The sequence below is a fragment of the Pseudophryne corroboree genome, chromosome 4, assembly GCF_028390025.1.
Source record: "Pseudophryne corroboree isolate aPseCor3 chromosome 4, aPseCor3.hap2, whole genome shotgun sequence".
In the NCBI taxonomy this organism is placed as follows: Eukaryota; Metazoa; Chordata; class Amphibia; order Anura; family Myobatrachidae; genus Pseudophryne; species Pseudophryne corroboree.
The window spans coordinates 133,496,843-133,516,286 of NC_086447.1; the positions used below are offsets into that span (position 1 = coordinate 133,496,843).

Below are 19,444 nucleotides of genomic sequence, written 5' to 3' on the forward strand. Positions count from 1 at the left end.
ATCACACATCCATTTATATATGTGGGTCATAACTGGGGATTCTCACGTAGGCAAATTTCATTGAGGGCATGTTGGTTCAGTTGTGGGCTACACAGACTTGAAGGTAGGCATAAATAAACCTGTGTCTAGGTGTATCATCTGCTCCTAGCATAGGACTGGTGCTGCAAACCATGTATTTTCCTGTGAACTAGTTGGTATCGGGTCAGATGATCAACAATAACCATGATGTCAACACCGCAGTGTCAACAGATTTAAACTGTTGACAGGCACCACGTCCACATCATGTTTTATTCCTTTCCATATGTGACTGTGACTATAAATAATATACTGTTTTACTGCTGCAGTGCTGGCAATGTACCATACAATGCCTGTGGCACTGGAAACAGTAACCTTCCAGTACCAAATTGTTAGAGGGATGATTGTGTAGTTGGTTGTCTTTTTAAACCGGACAGTGTTGTTTATTGTGACCGATCCACACAACCAAAAAGCCTGGTGGTACAGGGCGTGGGGTCAGAAGTCGCTTTGCGCACCATTTACATTGTGTGACCCCCGTTTACACACGTGACCTTTGCGTGGACTTAGTTTTGCATGACATGTCCTGCAACACAAACACTTTATTGAAGGAAGGGTTTCTGTACCTACTGTATGCGAGTCTCCTCCATTACATAGATGTAAAGGCCAGCTTAGTATGCACCTTAATCTCATTTATGAAGGCAAAACAGTCTATCTATAAGGGTTTGAGTTTGCATATATCCAGCTGATTCTTACTGGTATATTTATTCTCTTCTGCAGAATTTCTAAAAATATCCCCACTACAAAAGACGTGGAACCGTTACTTGAAATTGATGGCGACATTAGAAATTTTGAGGTTTTTCTATCATCCAGGACGCCAGTGCTTGTGTCACGGGACGTTAAGACTTTCTTACCATGCACAGTTAACTTGGATCCAAAACTTCGGGAAATCATTGCAGGTAAATAGAGATTAAATAAACCATGTAACAAAGGAATATTGCACGTGCGCAAAAAATGGGTGTGGCCAAATGCCACATGGGGCATGGCCAATGAAAATGGGGGCGTGATACACAAGTGACCCCAGTAGTACCAGATATACGTTGCCCCACAGTGCCAGATATACATTGCCCCACGGTGCCAGATACACATTGCCTCACTGTGCCAGATACACAAAAGCTCCCAGAGTGCCAGATATACATTGCCTCACAGTGCCAGATACACATTGCCCCACAGTGTCAGATACAGAAATGCCCCCAGAGTGCCAGATACAGAAATGTCCCCAGTGCCAGATATGCCCCCAGTGCCAGATACACATGTCCCCGCAGTGCCAGATATGGCCACAGTGCCAGATACACGTGTCACCCCCGTGCCAGATACACGTCCCCCCAGTGCCAGATATGCCCCCAGTGCCAGATACACATGTCCCCCACAGTGCCAGATATCCCCCAATGCCAGATATGCTCCCAGTGCCAGGTATACATGCCCCCCTTCCCCTGCTGCTGTTCTGTGTGTGTGTGTGTGTGTGTGTGTGTGTGTGTAGTAGAGTAGAGCAGAGCGCAGCCTGCGCCTCTCCTGCCCCTCAGTCTCCAGCGGGTGTGGGTGTCTTAGTTCAATTCAGCGCCGATCCGTGAGCCAATCAATGCTTCAAAGGTGAACAAGAACCCGATGGTCACTCTGTCAGAACTACAGCATTCCTCTGTGGAGAGAGAGGAGAACCTTTCAGAAGGACAACCATCTCTGCAGCAATCCACCAATCAGGCCTGTATGGTAGAGTGGCCAGACGGAAGTCACTCCTTGGTAAAAAAAAAAGCACATGGCAGCCCGCTTGGAGTTTGCCAAAATGCACCTGAAGGACTCTCAGACCATGAAAAACAAAATTCTCTGGTCTGATGAGACAAAGCTTAAACTCTTTGGCGTGAATGCCAGGTGTCATGTTTGGAGGAAACAAGGCACGGCTCATCACCAGGCCAATACCATCCCTACAGTGAAGCATGGTGGTGGCAGCATCATGCTGTGGGGATGTATTTCAGTGGCAGGAACTCGGAGACTAGTCAGGATAGAGGGAAAGATTAATGCGGCAATGTACAGAGACATCCTGGATGAAAACCTGCTCCAGAGCGCTCTTGACCTCAGACTGGGGTGACAGTACATCTTTCAGCAGGACAACGACCCTAAGCACACAGCCAAGATATGAAAGGAGTGGCTTCAGGACAACTCTGTGAATGTCCTTGAGTAGCCCAGACTTGAATCCGATTGAACATCTCTGGAGAGATCTGAAAATGGCTGTGCACCGACGCTTCCCATCCAACCTGATGGAGCTTGAGAAATGCTGCAAAGAGGAATGGGCGAAACTGCTTAAAGATAGGTGTGCCAAGCTTGTGGCCTCATATTCAAAAAGACTTGAGGCTGTAATTGCTGCCAAAGGTGCATCAACAAAGTATTGAGCAAAGGCTGTGAATACTTATGTACGTGTGATTTCTTAGTTTTTTTTATTTTTAATAAATCTACAAAAATCTAAAAAAAACTTTTTTCACTTTGTCATTATGGGATATTGTGTGTAGAATTTTGAGGGGGGAAAATTAATTTATTCCATTTGGAATAAGGCTGTAACATAATAAAATGTGGAAAAAGTGAAGCGCTGTGAATGCTTTCTGGATGCACTGTATGGTGGAGGTTTGTGGGTGAGCATGCATTTCCCCCACTCGCTTAGGCTTATCTATATTATATTATGTGACTGTAGCCATAACTCCTGCGTACTTATAGTAATGGAGCATGTCCCTTTTTTCAGACGTGCGTGCTGCCAGGGAGCAGATGAATATTGGGGGCTTCCCCTATCCTACCTTGCCCTTACAAGATGCTCCACCCAGGGCAACCTCTGTGTTTAGCCAGCCACCCTCTGTCTGCTCCTCCTCCTCATTTAATGGGCCGTTTCCTGCAGGGGTTATGTCGCCACAGCCTCCCAGCAGTTACTATAGCGGTATGACTGGCCCTCAGCATCCATTCTATAATCGGGTAAGTACTTTTCTACCACAATTTAGAAAGTCAAATGTCCGTGTTGCTGTAGATTCTCCCTGTGCAGTTGTATTTAGACCTTTCCTAATGGCACTGTGGTGATATCGGAGTAGAGTTTCTCTCTGCCATGTTGGTAAACTTTATCTAGGTTTCTGGCATGCCAAAGCTCATAAATAAAACACAAAGAAAAATGAAATGGGAAATCTAATTGGATATATTTGTTTTTTTCAATATGATTTAGTAACTTTAGCTTTGTTTTGTTTTTGTTTTACTTAGTTTTTCCTTTGTCTGTCTAGATCGGCCATTTTGTCTGTCTGACTTCAGCGGGTTTATACACCTTTTCCTGCTACTTCTTTTGAAAAATCTTTTCAGTAATATCTGTTTTACAATGTGAAGGAAATTATTTTGCTTTAAAATGCAAATGCACATCTGTATTAGAGTCTGATTAACGGGTGAACCTCTTACATCTACCTGATGTTCAGTGTGGGTCTAGAATTGTAAATTGATGACACCTTGTTCACAGAGTAGTAATGCACCTGTGCAGCCTGGTCGCAGAGGAGTGTTGCACCTGTGCAGCCTGGTCGCAGAAGAGTATTTCACCTGTGCAGCCTGGTCGCAGAGGGGTGTTGCACCTGTGCAGCCTGGTCGCACAGGAGTATTGCACCTGTGCAGCCTGGTCGCACAGGAGTATTGCACCTGTGCAGCCTGGTCGCAGAGGAGTATTGTACCTGTGCAGCCTGGTCGCAGGTTGGGGCATCACTTTATCTCATTTTTTGGCAGGTCAGACCTATTTCTCCCAACTCCCTACAGCAAGAGGTTCCATCAGTTGTAGGTGCATGGGGGGTCATTCCGAGTTGTTTGCTCGTTGCCGATTTTCGCTATACTGCGATTTGTTGCTAACTGCGCATGGTACGCAGAGTGCATGCGCTTAGTTATTTTTCTAAAAACTTAGCAATTTTGCTGTGGCTTCAGCGGCGCTTTTCAGTCGCACTGCTGATCGGTGTGTGATTGACAGGAAAGGGGCGTTTCTGGATGGCAACTCAGCGTTTTCACGGCGTTTGCAAAAAAAACGCAGGCGTGTCAGGAAAAAACGCGGGAGTGTCTGGAGAAACGGGGGAGTGGCTGGCCGAACGCAGGGCGTGTTTGTGACGTCAAACCAGGAACTAAACGGACTGAGCTGATCGCAATCTGTGAGTAGGTCTGGAGCTACTCAGAAACTGCAAAGAATTATTTAGTAGCAGTTTTGCTAATCTTTCGTTCGCAATTCTGCTAAGCTAAGATACACTCCCAGAGGGCGGCGGCCTAGCGTGTGCAATGCTGCTAAAAGCAGCTAGCGAGCGAACAACTCGGAATGAGGGCCTTACTTCATTATCTTTGAACAGCTAAGATGAGTTGAAGAGACAGCAGCTATTCTCTACAGGGAGGTGTGCATATATCCTGGTGGCATATATATTGTAATATTTAAATTAGACACACACAGGCTGAAATAAAATATTGGGCTGCCACTCTTTCTTCTTTCAGGATTAAGTCTAATGTGAACCATACATCAGTGCCGTGATTGCCATACTCCGATTGCCCGATCAGCAATCAAAAGCTTCTATCGATTAGGGAATTGGGGAAGTTCAGCATGAACCCAATCTTTTTTTTTTTTTTTTATGATCGGGGATTTCCAATTTGTTCGAACTCTGCATCGGTATAGTACGAGGAATTTAGGGAAATACATTGCAGATGTATGGGCCACATAACTCATTTTGGAATTGCAATGCAGATCAAACATCTGTGTCGCATTTCCCTGATTCCCCGATCTGATCCACCAATCAAGATCACCAATGGGCAGTTTTCGAAGATCAGCGTTCCGTCAGCAAATCGGGTATATTCTGCATGTTAAAAATGACCCGATTCATCGATCAGTCATTTTTTTACAACAGGATCAGCAAATCGAGGAAATCCAACATGTTGGATTTGCCCGATTCCCGAACCCAATCGTTGGAGGATCGGGGAAATGTGGCAACCTGACGCTGATGTATGGGTGCTGTTAAAATGTTAATTTCTATCTTCAATGTAGTTTATAACTTGAGGGTCTTTCTATGCTTCTTAATATTACAATACAACACAAACTTTAAACCCCCCTTTCCATTGCCTTGCAGTGATTTGAGCTGTTCTTTACCCTTACTATTAGTTTCAGGATGGAGAATACATACGGTGAATCGTCACGGTCCCATAAAATCTGTTTCTGTACAATATGAGGTTTTTGTTTTGTTTTTGTTTTTTAATACATTATTTTTCTTATACTGAATTAATTATTTTTTTCCTTCCCAGTTGAGCTTCATTTACCATCATTTATTTTGTTTGCATCATGTGTTTTCTCATATTTACCCTTTATTTTTATTCCTGCATGCTGTTTGTTTTTGTTTTCCCATAGCCATTCTTTGCACCTCATGCTTACCTACCGAGATATTACTTTCCAAACTCTCAACATCCCATATCACGTCCGTCTGTAAAACCCAGTATTTCCAGAGATCAGACCACTGGCTTAGTAAGTATTGAGAGGCATTCACAGGGCACTAACCGGGGAACGGGAAATGATTGCTCTTGTGTTTCTTCCTGATTAACAAGTGCCACCCTTGTCTGAATGTGCATTGTACAATGTAGAAGGTCAAAATGATGCTAACCCTTATGATCTGTGTAAGTTAGCTATGTGATTGGTAGGGTAGATGCTAGATGTATGCAAGGATTTAAATCTGGGCATGTAATACTGAGGAGGACCAAGTAAATTTAGGGTTTGAAAGTTGCACATTTTAGGCACGCAGCACTGCTTCAGTGTCTCTAGTACAGTATGTCAGGGATGAGCCACTTGCTTTAGCTGGCATGTGCAATGTGGTCACTTAAGTTCTGCGGGAAAGTACACACTGAATACAGAATAAAGGTGGGTACACACTACCCGACTGCGGCAATGGACGACTATATTGTTGAACGATATAACGTTAAACATGGTCATCGCCGCCATTCCCGAACATGCAGCTCAGCCCGACATTGACGGGTTGAGCTGCAAGTCGGCTCAATATTGATGATTGCTGAACGACGTGCGGGAGCGCGTAAATGTCATTATCGTTTATTTTTTTAATGCAGAAATCGGCTATTGTGTAGTCCCCTTAACACACAACCCATGTCCCATGCAAATGGTTTATATTGTGCTTAGTGCTTATTTCAGTGTTGCAGGTGTACATCCCCATAGCAACCAATTTACCTTAAACCATGTGACCTTGGCATATCTAGATCCGTGAAGCAGAGCTCAGTGTATTCGGTGATCCATTTTTTGGGATGAACATGTATTTCTGGGAACCAGTGATGTCAGTGAGGCTCTGCCTGACTGAGTATTCATGAGTTACTGGTTCCTAGTGAATTGAATCCACAGTCACATAAAAACTGGTTCAGTGCAACGAATGGCCACTTCATATACAGTATGTGTAGGTGGTGAGTCCTCTAAGTGCCGCCACTGAGGAAAGTCTACTGGAGCATGTTGTTCATTAAACATTAACAGACGTTTATGCTACCAGATCTCATTTTTCCTCACAGGCTTAGTTCCCCTTTAGAACTGAATGCTGTAGTTGGGGACTTTTCTTCTGGCATAGTGTTACAGTACTGTGTGTGTGTGACTGTGGGGGAAAACTTTTCAGCCTGTGCACATTATTGTGTTGCTTAGGACATTATTGAAGAAGATGCAGCGGAGACTGTGCCTACTCCCACACACTCGCCTCTGGTAATGCCTGTAGTAGTGTGGTGGTGTGCTGTGGCAACCCATTGCTTTAGGATCCGTTCCTTAACGCCCGCATTACTAACCGTGCATTAGCTGTTTGTTGGTATACGTGCCATAGCCTAGCCTAGAAACTAATGGTGTGACTCACTGTCTTATAAATTGACTTATTTTGCTATTCTGTTTATATCTCTATCACTTAATATGTAGTACATTAAATCAACTAATTTATTGATGTTCTGTGTATGGAAATGTACTATATTATGTGTATCACATATATATTGTATACATGTACTATATGTGCTATATTAATCGTGGTAAGTACTTCTTCCTCCAAGCACCTTCTATCTTTGGTAGCCTGCTGGGTGGGCATTGGGCATAGGGAATTACTGGCAGTTTCTCTGCTGGTACAAGGATATCATTCACAGGAAATGAACTGTAGGAGAATGTCTGCTCATAAGGTTAGATGATAGAAACCAACGTTAACTCTGACCATGAAATGGCAGTTTTAGGAGACAAAGGATTTATTCTACTCCATAAAATATTGTGTGTATGTAAATAAAATTGCCATGTTTTGATTTGCACTAATAGGTTTATATATATATATTTTTGTGTTCGTAAATAAGTAATGGAACATGACTCTCAACACTACATTTTATTTACAAAGATGGTGTCCTCTTCCGCTCCAAAAATCATATGTTATAGATGGATACGGATAACATATTCTTATAGACAATGAAAAAGTAACTTGCGCCCTAGCTGCAGCTCAGTACAGACTTCGAAGAACACCAACTCTTGAATAACATTTAAAACCAAAAAGGGGGAGTAGTCCTTGAGCTCTGCTTATTACTGCTTAATAGTTCCTCTTATCAGTCCATAGAAGGTTCTGTAGAGGTGTCCTATATTCTCCAAAAAGTTCAGAAAAACAATAGAGAGACGATGTCAGTCACATATATAGTTTATTCTTCTGTATGTGATTTTCCAATCATGGAACTGACCTCATCACAATTAGATGCGTTGATCAAAAGGTTTCTTTTAATTCTTCACCAATGTTAAATCACACAACTCCGGTAAATGGTATCATATCCCATAAGAAAGACACTCACCCACTTAATGCCCTATGTTCATCAAAAGGTTTCTTTGTACTGGATCCTCTGTGGTAGTATTCTTTCCCACTATGCCACTCTCGGTACACCAACCCAAAACATTTTCACAGCGAGTAAATAAAATGTACAATAGAATTTTTTTTAATTAAAAAAAATGTACCATACATACAAGATATACATTAAAAACACTAAAACATAGTGGAAGTTTTCCCTATAATATTATGATTTGTTCTACTTTATACCCTAAGGGGCCTGGGTATCCATCCACTCCTCTGAGAAAGTGAAACTGCCTCTAGGGGTGGAGTACCCCAGGTTTGATTTTCTGCTTATTGATATACCCAATTTTTGGGCCTAATTGGAGCCAAGGGTGAATCACCCCTAGAGGGAGTTTCACTGTCTCAGTTGTGGTAGAGTTTTTTAGTTAGACAATCCACAAGCGCTGTGAATAGCTTAGAATATTTTAGCTGATTGGGATAAAACATCCTGGGCATTGGTGCACCACGTACTGCAGTAAGCCTTATTCCTGCGATAAAACATCCTGCGCATTGCTGCACCATTCCTGCGATAAAACATCCTGCGCATTGCTGCACCATTCACTGCAATAAGCTTTATTTATTATTAACCGTTTCTTGTATAGCGCAGCATATTCCGTTGCGCTTTACAGTTGGAACAACAGTAATAGAAAAAAACTGAGTAATAACAGACATAGAGGTAGGAAGGCCCTGCTCGCAAGCTTACAATCTATTCCTGTGATAAAACATCCTGTGCCTTGGTGCACCAATCACTGCAATAAGCTCCATTCTTTCTGCAGAAGTTCTGCTGTTCAGACATGTAATGAACACTGATAGTGAGTTCTAGTGTTTGATACAGAAGTATCCTGCGCTGATCACTGTACAGCCTGCAATGTGAAAGTATGATCAGCCTAAGGGAAACGTCATTTCTTTGGTAAGATCCTGCTACCGTTCCCATGCAAGTTGACTGAGCCTTTTTCTTGGGAGCAAACAAGCCTGTATCAGCCAACAAATAACGATCATCAAATCTGCTCAGTCTTACATTCCTGGTCGCCTAGAGCCTGTTTTCCACATTCAGACGAGAACATAACAGCCTCTGTCTAATGCCAGGATAACCCTCTTACTGCAGTCATTTGAAGCAGTACGGCTGCTGTCACCATGCCCGAGCAGCTTACAGCCCTCACTGGGCCTGTTCCATGGTAGGGATTACACTTGCAAAGAGCAGACAACACAAATAATGGGAAAATGCTTTCTGTAAAGCACAGGGAAGTGCACTGTGGACGGGAATCATTGTACTGAAAGCAATGTGGTGCAAATACTAGTTTGTGTGTAATTCTTCCAAAGCTGCAGCTAGGTACAAGGGTATAAAGTATAAAGACTTGGCAGCTCACTGGGAAAAGATACTGTACCTATGTTTATTGACATTAGATATAACCTGCAGATTGTTTAGTTCTAACCTGAAGGAATAGTGTGTGTAGAACAGGTAGTTGCTAGGTGAGCCCCCATAGCTATCCAGCCGCGTTATTAAACCCTGTTTCTATAGTAAACATTTTAGGGCTCATGCACTGGCCCTGTGACCAGTCAGCATTTAGCTTCTATTTTCGTAGTGCAGGTTTGATAATGAAAGTAAGCGTTTCATTGGCTGCACAGGTTTAGTACACATTTTGCACCTAAATGCACTATAGGTGATGACCATTGGTGTCACGGTAAAGTAAATGGACCTCTAGTTTTGTATCGTGTCGCTTTTGCATGTTGGAGGTGTTCAGCACCCTCCGCTTCTCCCTGGGGAGTTTTTCATCCTAAACGGAATGAAGATTATTTAATGCCATTAATGAAAGCTGTAAATCAGCACCACATCCATAGCGACCGAGCAGATATCTATTCTTGTCTTACTAGTGCTAGACAAATTAAAGCAAGTTGTCGATTTGGTTGCTATGATTTTGGAGTAGATTTAATAAATGTTTGTAAATAACTGTGATCCTTCTCTATATCAGTTATCTGATGATCTTGTCATTATGAGAAATCTATAAAAAAAAATACTGCTTATGCGCAACAAAGAAATTTACTGGTATGGAAAAGTAGCGCCGCATCGGGCGTAGAGTAGTGGCGCCGCACCAAGCGTTGAGTAGTAACATTGCATTTTGGATGACTACTAGGAGACTTATCAAAATTTTAGATGTTTAGGAAGAGCACACACTGAGCAAACTTAATTTAAGTTGATTTATGAGACCATTGCCGAAAAGAAGGCCACTTTGAACTACTGAATATCTTCATAATCAGACTAATATACAAACTAGGCATATCATATAAATGTTAACGATAGTGCTATTTTAATTGGTAGTCAATAAATCATATTGGCTAGGTTGCCGCCAACCTACTGTACATATCTATTCTCCGTTTCCCATGTGCAGATACCTCTTGTAACTTCTAACAGCTGCTCGTTGGTAATTTGGCTCCCCCTGGTGGTCAGGGGAAACCATGAGCACCGAAGAGTGGTGGGGATTTCGATCGGCTGTGTTGCCTGGGAAGTAATTCTTCGGTGAAAACCAATCTTTGGGGAGCCTATGTGAAATCGCTGTTAAAATATTACAGTAGCTTCCACAGGGACTGATAACGGCAAACAGTAGCTTGCATCATGATTGACAAGGCTAAGACTAGAAACTTACATGGTTCAAATCCTGACTGGGAATGAGAATCTGTGTTTGTGGCTATTGAAAGATGCCTTTTCATATTGGATCAGTTTACTTTTGTGTTCCCAGTCTTCTGCATATATTTGCCCTTAAGTAAGTCCAGTATTTTTGTAAAAAAAAAAAAAAAAAATGTTAGTGTAAAGAAATCTTTCTCTTAAATATTTTATCCTATTTCCCTTTCCATATAGCCATGTAAATCCAGTGGGAAATAAATGAAAACAGGTTTCCTTCATTCTTGCTGAGTGGTGCGCATGCCGGGGCCTCATCCCTCTGACAAAAACCTTATTTTTTTCCCAGAAATTGCTTTTCAGAATTGTATAGAATCCTTTTCCCTCTCTCCTCACCGTCTCCCTCCAAGTCCACAACAAACGTATGATTCAGCTTATTCTCTTTATTTTTACATAACAAAGTGAAGAGGGCCTGTTAGATAAAACACTGCTTGTGGGGAGAGATATTGATCTGCATATTTAAAATAGATGGTTCTTGACATAAAATCGTTATGTAGCAAATTGTTCATCCCACGTTAATGTATTGTGGGCAGACTGCTGTTTGCATACTAATACACTAAGCCTGCTGAATCAGCAGTTTAACCCTATACTATAGCTGAGGAAATAACAGCCCTGTACTGCAGGCAGTGCGTACATGTCTTGTGTACTATTATATCAGTGGTGTTAGAGCAGTGGTCACCTGCATACAGGAGGGCGGCCATTTTGTAGGCTGAGCCAAAATCCATGATAGACTGGGAACCAGTGACATTGCTGAGGCACATAGGGGATGTCCCTTATGAAGTGCCAAGGTGATGCCACTGGCTCATACTGAATTAATAGGCTGTGTTCTCATAAATAATAAGCCACATGACTGCCTCCATTGTGTGCTGTAGGACAAGTGCTCTGTACAGCAATTACAATTCATGGTAGTCCGTATGGCTTCTGCAGCTGATGTTAGGACGATGCTCTATCTCATTTGCGTTTACTGTATATTTCTTTATGTTATGGCTCGCTGAGAAACGTTAGTTTGGAGAGAGGCCCCGCTGACCACTTGTGGTGAGTTACCAGGGAACATACTGCTGGACTTCTTCTAATACCCCTTTCTCTGACGTCCTAGTGGATGCTGGGTACTCCGTAAGGACCATGGGGAATAGACTGGCTCCGCAGGAGACTGGGCACTCTTAAAAGAAAGATTAGGTACTATATCTGGTGTGCACTGGCTCCTCCCTCTATGCCCCTCCTCCAGACCTCAGTTAGAATCTGTGCCCGGCCAGAGCTGGATGCACTTAGTGGGCTCTCCTGAGCTCACTAAAAAAGAAAGTATTTGTTAGGTTTTTTATTTTCAGTGAGATCTGCTGGCAACAGACTCACTGCTACGAGGGACTGAAGGGAGAGAAGCAAACCTACCTGCTTGCAGCTAGCTTGTGCTTCTAAGGCTACTGGACACCATTAGCTCCAGAGGGATCGAACACAGGGCCCGACCTCGATCGTCCGTTCCCGGAGCCGCGCCGCCGTCCCCCTTGCAGAGCCAGAAGGCGGAAGATTCCAGGAGAAAATCGTCGGCTGAAGACTCCGGTCTTCAATAAGGTAGCGCACAGCACTGCAGCTGTGCGCCATTGCTCCCACAGCACACCACACGCTCCGGTCACTGGTGGGTGCAGGGCGCTGGGGGGGGGGGCGGCGGCGCCCTGGGCTGCAATATGTATACCTTGGTTGGCACAATGCACATAATACAGTTCTAAACTGTATATGTGCCTAATCCCCCGCCATAAATATTATTAAAAAAGCGGGAGAAGCCCGCCGCTGAAGGGGCGGGGCTATCTTCCTCAGCACAGCCAGCGCCATTTTCTCTTCACAGCTCCGCTGGAAGGACGCTCCCCAGGCTCTCCCCTGCAGTATTCACTACGAGAAGGGTAAAAAAGAGAGGGGGGTCACATAAATTTAGGCGCAAAAGGTAATATAAGCAGCTATTGGGGGAAATTTCACTTTGCATTAGTGTAAATCCCTCTGTTATAAATAGCGCTCTGGTGTGTGCTGGCATACTCTCTCTCTGTCTCCCCAAAGGACTTTGTGGGGTCCTGTCCTCAGTCAGAGCATTCCCTGTGTGTGTGCGGTGTGTCGGTACGGCTGTGTCGACATGTTTGATGAGGACGCTTATGTGGAGGCGGAGCAGGAGCCGATAAGTGTGATGTCGCCCCCTGCGGGGCCGACACCAGAGTGGATGGATATGTGGAAGGTATTAACCGACAGTATCAACTCCTTGTATAAAAGGTTCGATGACGTAACAGCTTTGGGACAGCCGGCATCTCAGCCCGCGCCTGCCCAAGCGTCTCAGAGGCCATCAGGGGCTCAAAAACACCCGCTACCTCAGATGGCAGACACAGATGTCGACACGGAGTCTGACTCCAGTGTCGACTAGGATGAGACAAATGTACAATCCACAAGGGCCATCCGATGCATGATTACGGCAATGAAAAATGTGTTGCACATTTCTGACATTAACCCGGTTACCACCAAGAGGGGTATTATGTTTGGGGAGAAAAAGCAGCCAGTGACTTTTCCCCCATCTGATGAGTTAAATGAATTGTGTGAAGAAGCGTGGTGTTCCCCAGATAAGAAATTAGTGATTTGCAGAGGTTACTGATGGCGTACCCTTTCCCGCCAACGGACAGGCTACGTTGGGAAACATCCCCTAGGGTGGACAAGGCGCTCACACGCTTATCAAAAAAGGTGGCACTGCCGTCTCAGGATACAGCCGCCTTAAAGGAGCCTGCAGATAGAAAGCAGGAGGCTATCCTGAAGTCTGTATATACACACTCAGGTACTATACTGCGACCTGCAATTGCTTCGGCATGGATGTGTAGTGCTGCAGCTGCTTGGTCTGATTCCCTGTCAGATAACATTGATTCCCTTGACAGGGATACTATTTTGCTAACCATAGAGCATATTAAAGATGTCGTCTTATATATGAGGGATGCACAGAGGGACATTTGCCGGCTGGCATCTAGAATTAATGCAATGTCCATTTCTGCCAGGAGAGTATTATGGACTCGGCAGTGGACAGGTGATGCTGATTCTAAAAGGCACATGGAGGTTTTGCCTTATAAGGGTGAGGAATTGTTTGGGGACGGTCTCTCGGATCTCGTATCCACAGCAACAGCTGGGAAGTCTACTTTTTTACCTCGGGTTCCCTCACAGCCTAAGAAAGCACCGTATTATCAAGTACAGTCCTTTCGGCCTCAGAAAGGCAAGCGGGTCAGAGGCGCTTCCTTTCTGCCCAGAGGCAGGGGTAGAGGGAAAAAGCTGCACCAGACAGCCAGTTCCCAGGAACAAAAATCATCCCCTGCTTCCACTAAGTCCACCGCATGACGCTGGGGCTCCACAGGTGGAGCCAGGTGCGGTGGGGGCGCGTCTCTGGAACTTCAGCGACCAGTGGGTTCGCTCACAGGTGGATCTCTGGGTTCTACAGGTGGTATCTCAGGGATACAAGCTGGAGTTCGAGGCGTCTCCCCCTCGCCGTTACCTCAAATCAGCCTTGCCAGCTGCTCCCAAGGAAAGGGAGGTAGTACTGGCAGCAATTCACAAGCTGTACCTTCAGCAGGTGATAATCAAAGTTCCCCTCCTTCAACAGGGACGGGGATACTATTCCACAATGTTTGTGGTACCGAAACCAGACGGTTCGGTGAGACCCATTCTAAATTTGAAATCTTTGAACACTTATATAAGGAAGTTCAAGTTCAAAATGGAATCGCTCAGGGCGGTTATTGCAAGCCTGGAAGAGGGGGATTTTATGGTGTCACTGGACATCAAGGATGCTTACCTACATGTCCCCATTTACCCACCTCACCAGGAGTACCTCAGGTTTGTGGTACAGGACTGTCATTACCAATTCCAGACGTTGCCGTTTGGTCTGTCCACGGCACTGAGGGTATTTACCAAGGTAATGGCCGAAATGATGATACTCCTTCGAAAGAAGGGAGTTATAATTATCCCGTACTTGGACGATCTACTTATAAAGGCAAGGTCCAAGGAGCAGTTGTTAGTCGGAGTAGCACTATCTCGGTAAGTGCTACAACAGCACGGCTGGATTCTGAATATCCAAAAGTCGCAGCTGATTCCTACGACGCGTCTGCTGTTCTTGGGCATGATTCTGGACACAGAACAGAAGAAGGTGTTTCTCCCGGAGGAGAGGGCCCAGGAATTGTCATCTCTGGTCAGGAACCTCCTGAAACCAAAACAGGTGTCGGTGCATCACTGCACGCGAGTCCTGGGAAAGATGGTAGCTTCTTACGAAGCAATTCCCTTCGGCAGGTTCCATGCAAAGTGGGATCTGTTAGACAAGTGGTCTGGATCGCATCTTCAGATGCATCGGTTGATCACCCTGTCCCCGAGGGCCAGAGTGTCTCTGCTGTGGTGGCTGCAGAGTGCTCATCTTCTCGAGGGCCGCAGATTCGGCATTCAGGACTGGGTCCTGGTGACCACGGATGCAAGCCTTCGAGGTTGGGGGGCAGTCACTCAGGGAAGAAACTTTCAAGGAGAGTGGTCGAGTCAGGAGGCTTCCCTACACATAAATATTCTGGAACTAAGGGCCATTTACAATGCCCTGAGTCGAGCAGAACCCCTGCTTCAAAACCAACCAGTGCTGATTCAGTCAGACAACATCACGGCGGTCGCCCATGTAAACCGACAGGGCGGCACAAGAAGCAGGATGGCGATGGCAGAAGCCACAAGGATTCCCCGATGGGCGGAAAATCACGTGCTAGCACTGTCAGCAGTGTTCAACAAAAAGCTAAAAAAATATTGCGCCAGGTCAAGGGACCCTCAGGCGATAGCTGTGGACACACTGGTGACACCGTGGGTGTACCAGTCGGTTTATGTGTTCCCTCCTCTCCCTCTCATACCCAAGGTACTGAGGATAGTAAGAAAGAGACGAGTAAGAACTATACTCATCGTTCCGGATTGGCCAAGAAGATCTTGGTACCCAGAACTACATGAAATGATCTCAGAGGACCCATGGCCTCTGCCTCTCAGACAGGACCTGTTACAGCAGGGGCCCTGTCTGTTCCAAGACTTACCGCGACTGCGTTTGTCGGCATGACGGTTGAGCGCCAGATCCTACCGGAAAAGGGCATTCCGGTTGGAGTGATTCCTACGCTGATAAAGGCTAGGAAAGACGTGACAGCACATCATTATCACCGTATATGGCAAAAATATGTTGCTTGGTGTGAGGCCAGGATGGCCCCAACAGAGGAATTTCAGCTGGGTCGATTTCTGCACTTCCTACAGTCAGGAGTGACTATGGGCCTAAAATTGGGGTCCATTAAAGTCCAGATTTCGGCCTGTCTATTTTCTTTAAAAATGAACTGGCTTCACTGCCTGAAGTTCAGACGTTTGTTAAGGGAGTGCTGTATATTCAGCCCCTTTTGTGCCTCCAGTGGCACCTTGGGATCTCAACGTTGTGTTGGATTTCCTAAAATCACATTGGTTGAGCCACTTCAGACCGTGGAGTTGATGTATCTCACGTGGAAGGTAGTCTTGCTGTTGGCTTTGGCCTCGGCTAGGCGTGTGTCAGAATTGGCGGCTTTGTCCTGTAAAAGCCCCATATCTGATTTTCCATATGGACAGGGCAGAATTGTGGACGCGTCCCCAATTTCTCCCAAAGGTGGTATCAGCGTTTCATTTGAACCAACCTATTGTGGTGCCTGCGGCTACTCGGGACTTGGAGGATTCCAAGTTGCTGGAAGTAGTCCGGGCCCTGAAAATCTATGTTTCCAGGACGGCCAGAGTCAGGAAAACTGACTCGCTGTTTATCCTGCATGCACCCAACAAGTTGGGTGCTCCTGCTTAAAAGCAGACTATTGCTCGCTGGATCTGTAGCACGATTCAACTTGCACATTCTGCGGCTGGACTGCTGCATCCTAAACCAGTAAAAGCCCATTCCACGAGGAAGGGGGCTCTTCTTGGGCGGCTGCCCGAGGGGTCTCGGCTTTACAACTTTGCCGAGCTGCTACTTGGTCGGGATCAAACACCTTTGCAAAATTCTACAAGTTTGATTCCCTGGCTGAGGAGGACCTTGATTGCTCATTCGGTGCTGCAGAGTCATCCGCACTCTCCCGCCCGTTTGGGAGCTTTGGTATAATCCCCATGGTCCTTACGGAGTACCCAGCATCCACTAGGACGTCAGAGAAAATAAGAATTTACTCACCGGTAATTCTATTTCTCATAGTCCGTAGTGGATGCTGGGAGCCCGTCCCAAGTGCGGATTTTCTGCAATACTTGTATATAGTTATTGCTTTACTAAAGGGTTATTGTTATGAGCCATCTGTTGTATTAGGCTCAGTTGTTGTTCATACTGTTAACTGGGTATAATTATCACAAGTTGTACGGTGTGATTGGTGTGGCTGGTATGAGTCTTACTCTGGATTCCAATTCCTTTCCTAGTAATGTCCGCTCTTCCGGGCACAGTTTCCTTAACTGAGGTCTGGAGGAGGGGCATAGAGGGAGGAGCCAGTGCACACCAGATATAGTACCTAATCTTTCTTTTAAGAGTGCCCAGTCTCTGCGGAGCCCGTCTATTCCCCATGGTCCTTACGGAGTACCCAGCATCCACTACGGACTACGAGAAATAGAATTACCGGTGAGTAAATTCTTATTTTTCCACCAAAGTCCCAGGTTTGTCCCAGGATTTTTTTACCAGACATATTGCTAGGTTGTACCCGGCTTAGACCCAGTTTCCACTGCACCCTTGTCCCGGGTTTTTCCCGGGTTGCCTCCATTTCCACTGAACTCTGGGAAGCCCTGCAAAACCTGTGGTTGTCATTTATAAAAAATAAAAAAAAAGCGTGGGCTCGTCTCCTGGTCTCCGGGTGATTTACATCAGTAGGCAGCGCCCTGGAAGGACCAATCAGTGGCTTTTGCAATTACCTAGGACAAAAACCCAAATACTATAAGAGCTGTTTCCACTGCAGTAGACCCAGGATATTTTCCTAGGAGCCGTTTCCACTGGACTGAGTCCCGGGTAGACACAGCAATTACCCAGGTTTTTTAGGCAGCGGAAAAGGGGTATAAGTAACCTCACCTGTGGCGGCCTATGGTCAGGAACTAACTGAAACCACTGACATGATGAAATCTCACTGTACTGCGCCGTTCTCAGTATTTATCTACATGCTTCTGCAGAATGGTTGTACAACCTAATGAGGAAATTGTACCACAACAGTTCTCTGAGGCTTGGCACTGTGAGCATTACATATTTCACTCAACCCATCCACCCCCATCGTCTTCAGGGGGTGTTTAGCATTTCATTTTGAGTAATAGCATGTATGACCTGGCGACATGAAGCATATCCTGTGACTCCATCACAGCAAAACATCCCACTCTCTAACATGACGGTCAGTCCTCTTTCTTAGGAGACAGAGTGGCATAGCAAATCCATAGATTGTCTGTCTTTCTATGATGTGTTACAGCACAGACATACATTCACAATTCTTAGGTTTGTAATGGGGGTAAACATGGAGTGATTATTGCCTATTTTCTAAGCGATCTGACTAGTTCGCTTAGAAATTAAGCCGAAATCGCTCCATGTGTATGCCCCATTGCGATGCACGGCCCCGCACGTCGCTACAGAAATGAGTAATGAGCATGGCGATCTATGTCACCCGAACCACTCCCTGCCTCTCCCTGAGCCGCTCTCTTGTTATTCACACTGCACACCATTCGAAGAACTAGCCTGAATGTGAAGAAGCGGAGTTCTATATAGTTTGGTAAGTACACTTCACCACGAACTGGAGGGGGGGGGGGGGGGGGGGGGTTTGCTTAGCACAAATCGCCTACACTAAATCACTTAGCACAGATCACTTGCGCACATTGCTACGTGTGTATGGGCGCTCTAGACTCCGGGAAGCTCTAGGAAAATCGCCTACACTAAATCGCTCCGTTAATGCCCCATTACTCTCAAGTACAGACTTTCTATTATAGTAATTATACTTTATTTGTAGCATTTGCTTTATTACACATCACTGTACAGCGAGGAGATCATGATATAAATAACATAAAGTGACATGAAACGGAAGGTTAAGATGTCACTGTTCAAATGAGCTTTTAATCTAAGTTGTGTTGGGAAGTGTAAAATGACATTATATTTGTAACTGTAAGTGGGCGTGTGGCTACTGTTTTGGTTAGTTTTTGCCTTTGAGCATCTAGACCTGGTGGTTACATGCATGCTTTTGGTGGCAACTGTCTTTACATTGTAATATAGTTACAAATGTGGTAATAGAAGACAGTGTTGTCTCCACTTTAGTCTGTGTGCATAGCATTAGATATTCCAGTGAAGGGAGCCATTTTGTGGGGTGTAGTAGGGCATGCCGGCGGTCGGGCTTATGGCGACCAGCATACTGGCGCCGGAAGCCTGACCGCCAGCATACCGACAGCGTGGCGAGCGCAAATGAGCCCCATGTGGGCACGGTGGCGCGCAAAGCGTGCCACGCTATCTATTCTCCCTCCAGGGGGTCGTGGACCCCCAAGAGGGAGAAAAAGTGTCCGTATGCCGGCTGTCGGGATTCCGGCGCCGGTATACTGTGCGCTGGGATCCCGACAGCCGGCAACCTGAAGACCACCCCATTTTGTGGGCTGCAGCCATAGTCATGTGACTGCTGCATATTCCTGCTGCAATGATGGGCTGCATAGTAGTTCAATCCACAAAATGGTTGCTTCTGTGGACATGTATACATAAAATGTAAAACAGTTTTCATAGCATAACATGGGCGCTTTAAGTAAACGTTTAGCAACACTCCCCTTAAGTTTTTCTTTTCAATTTGTCCTCCCTTTCTGTCTTGGCAAATGGACAGTGTAAACATAGGGAGGAAACAAACACAAA

At 45.3% G+C, this 19,444-nt stretch overlaps 1 protein-coding gene across 3 annotated transcripts in view; it reads left to right on the forward strand.

Annotated features, from left to right (window-relative positions):
* KIDINS220 (kinase D interacting substrate 220) overlaps window positions 1-19,444 on the forward strand; it is a 344,589-nt gene that overhangs the window by 279,476 nt on the left and 45,669 nt on the right. The window contains exons 23-26 of one of the 3 annotated variants that reach the window (XM_063915451.1): window positions 793-971; window positions 2,801-3,024; window positions 5,447-5,560; window positions 6,728-6,784. In XM_063915451.1, coding sequence (XP_063771521.1) covers window positions 793-971; window positions 2,801-3,024; window positions 5,447-5,560; window positions 6,728-6,784 — 574 coding nt within the window. The remainder of the gene's footprint in view (window positions 1-792; window positions 972-2,800; window positions 3,025-5,446; window positions 5,561-6,727; window positions 6,785-19,444) is intronic. The other 2 variants (XM_063915452.1, XM_063915453.1) reach the window with 2 other exon arrangements.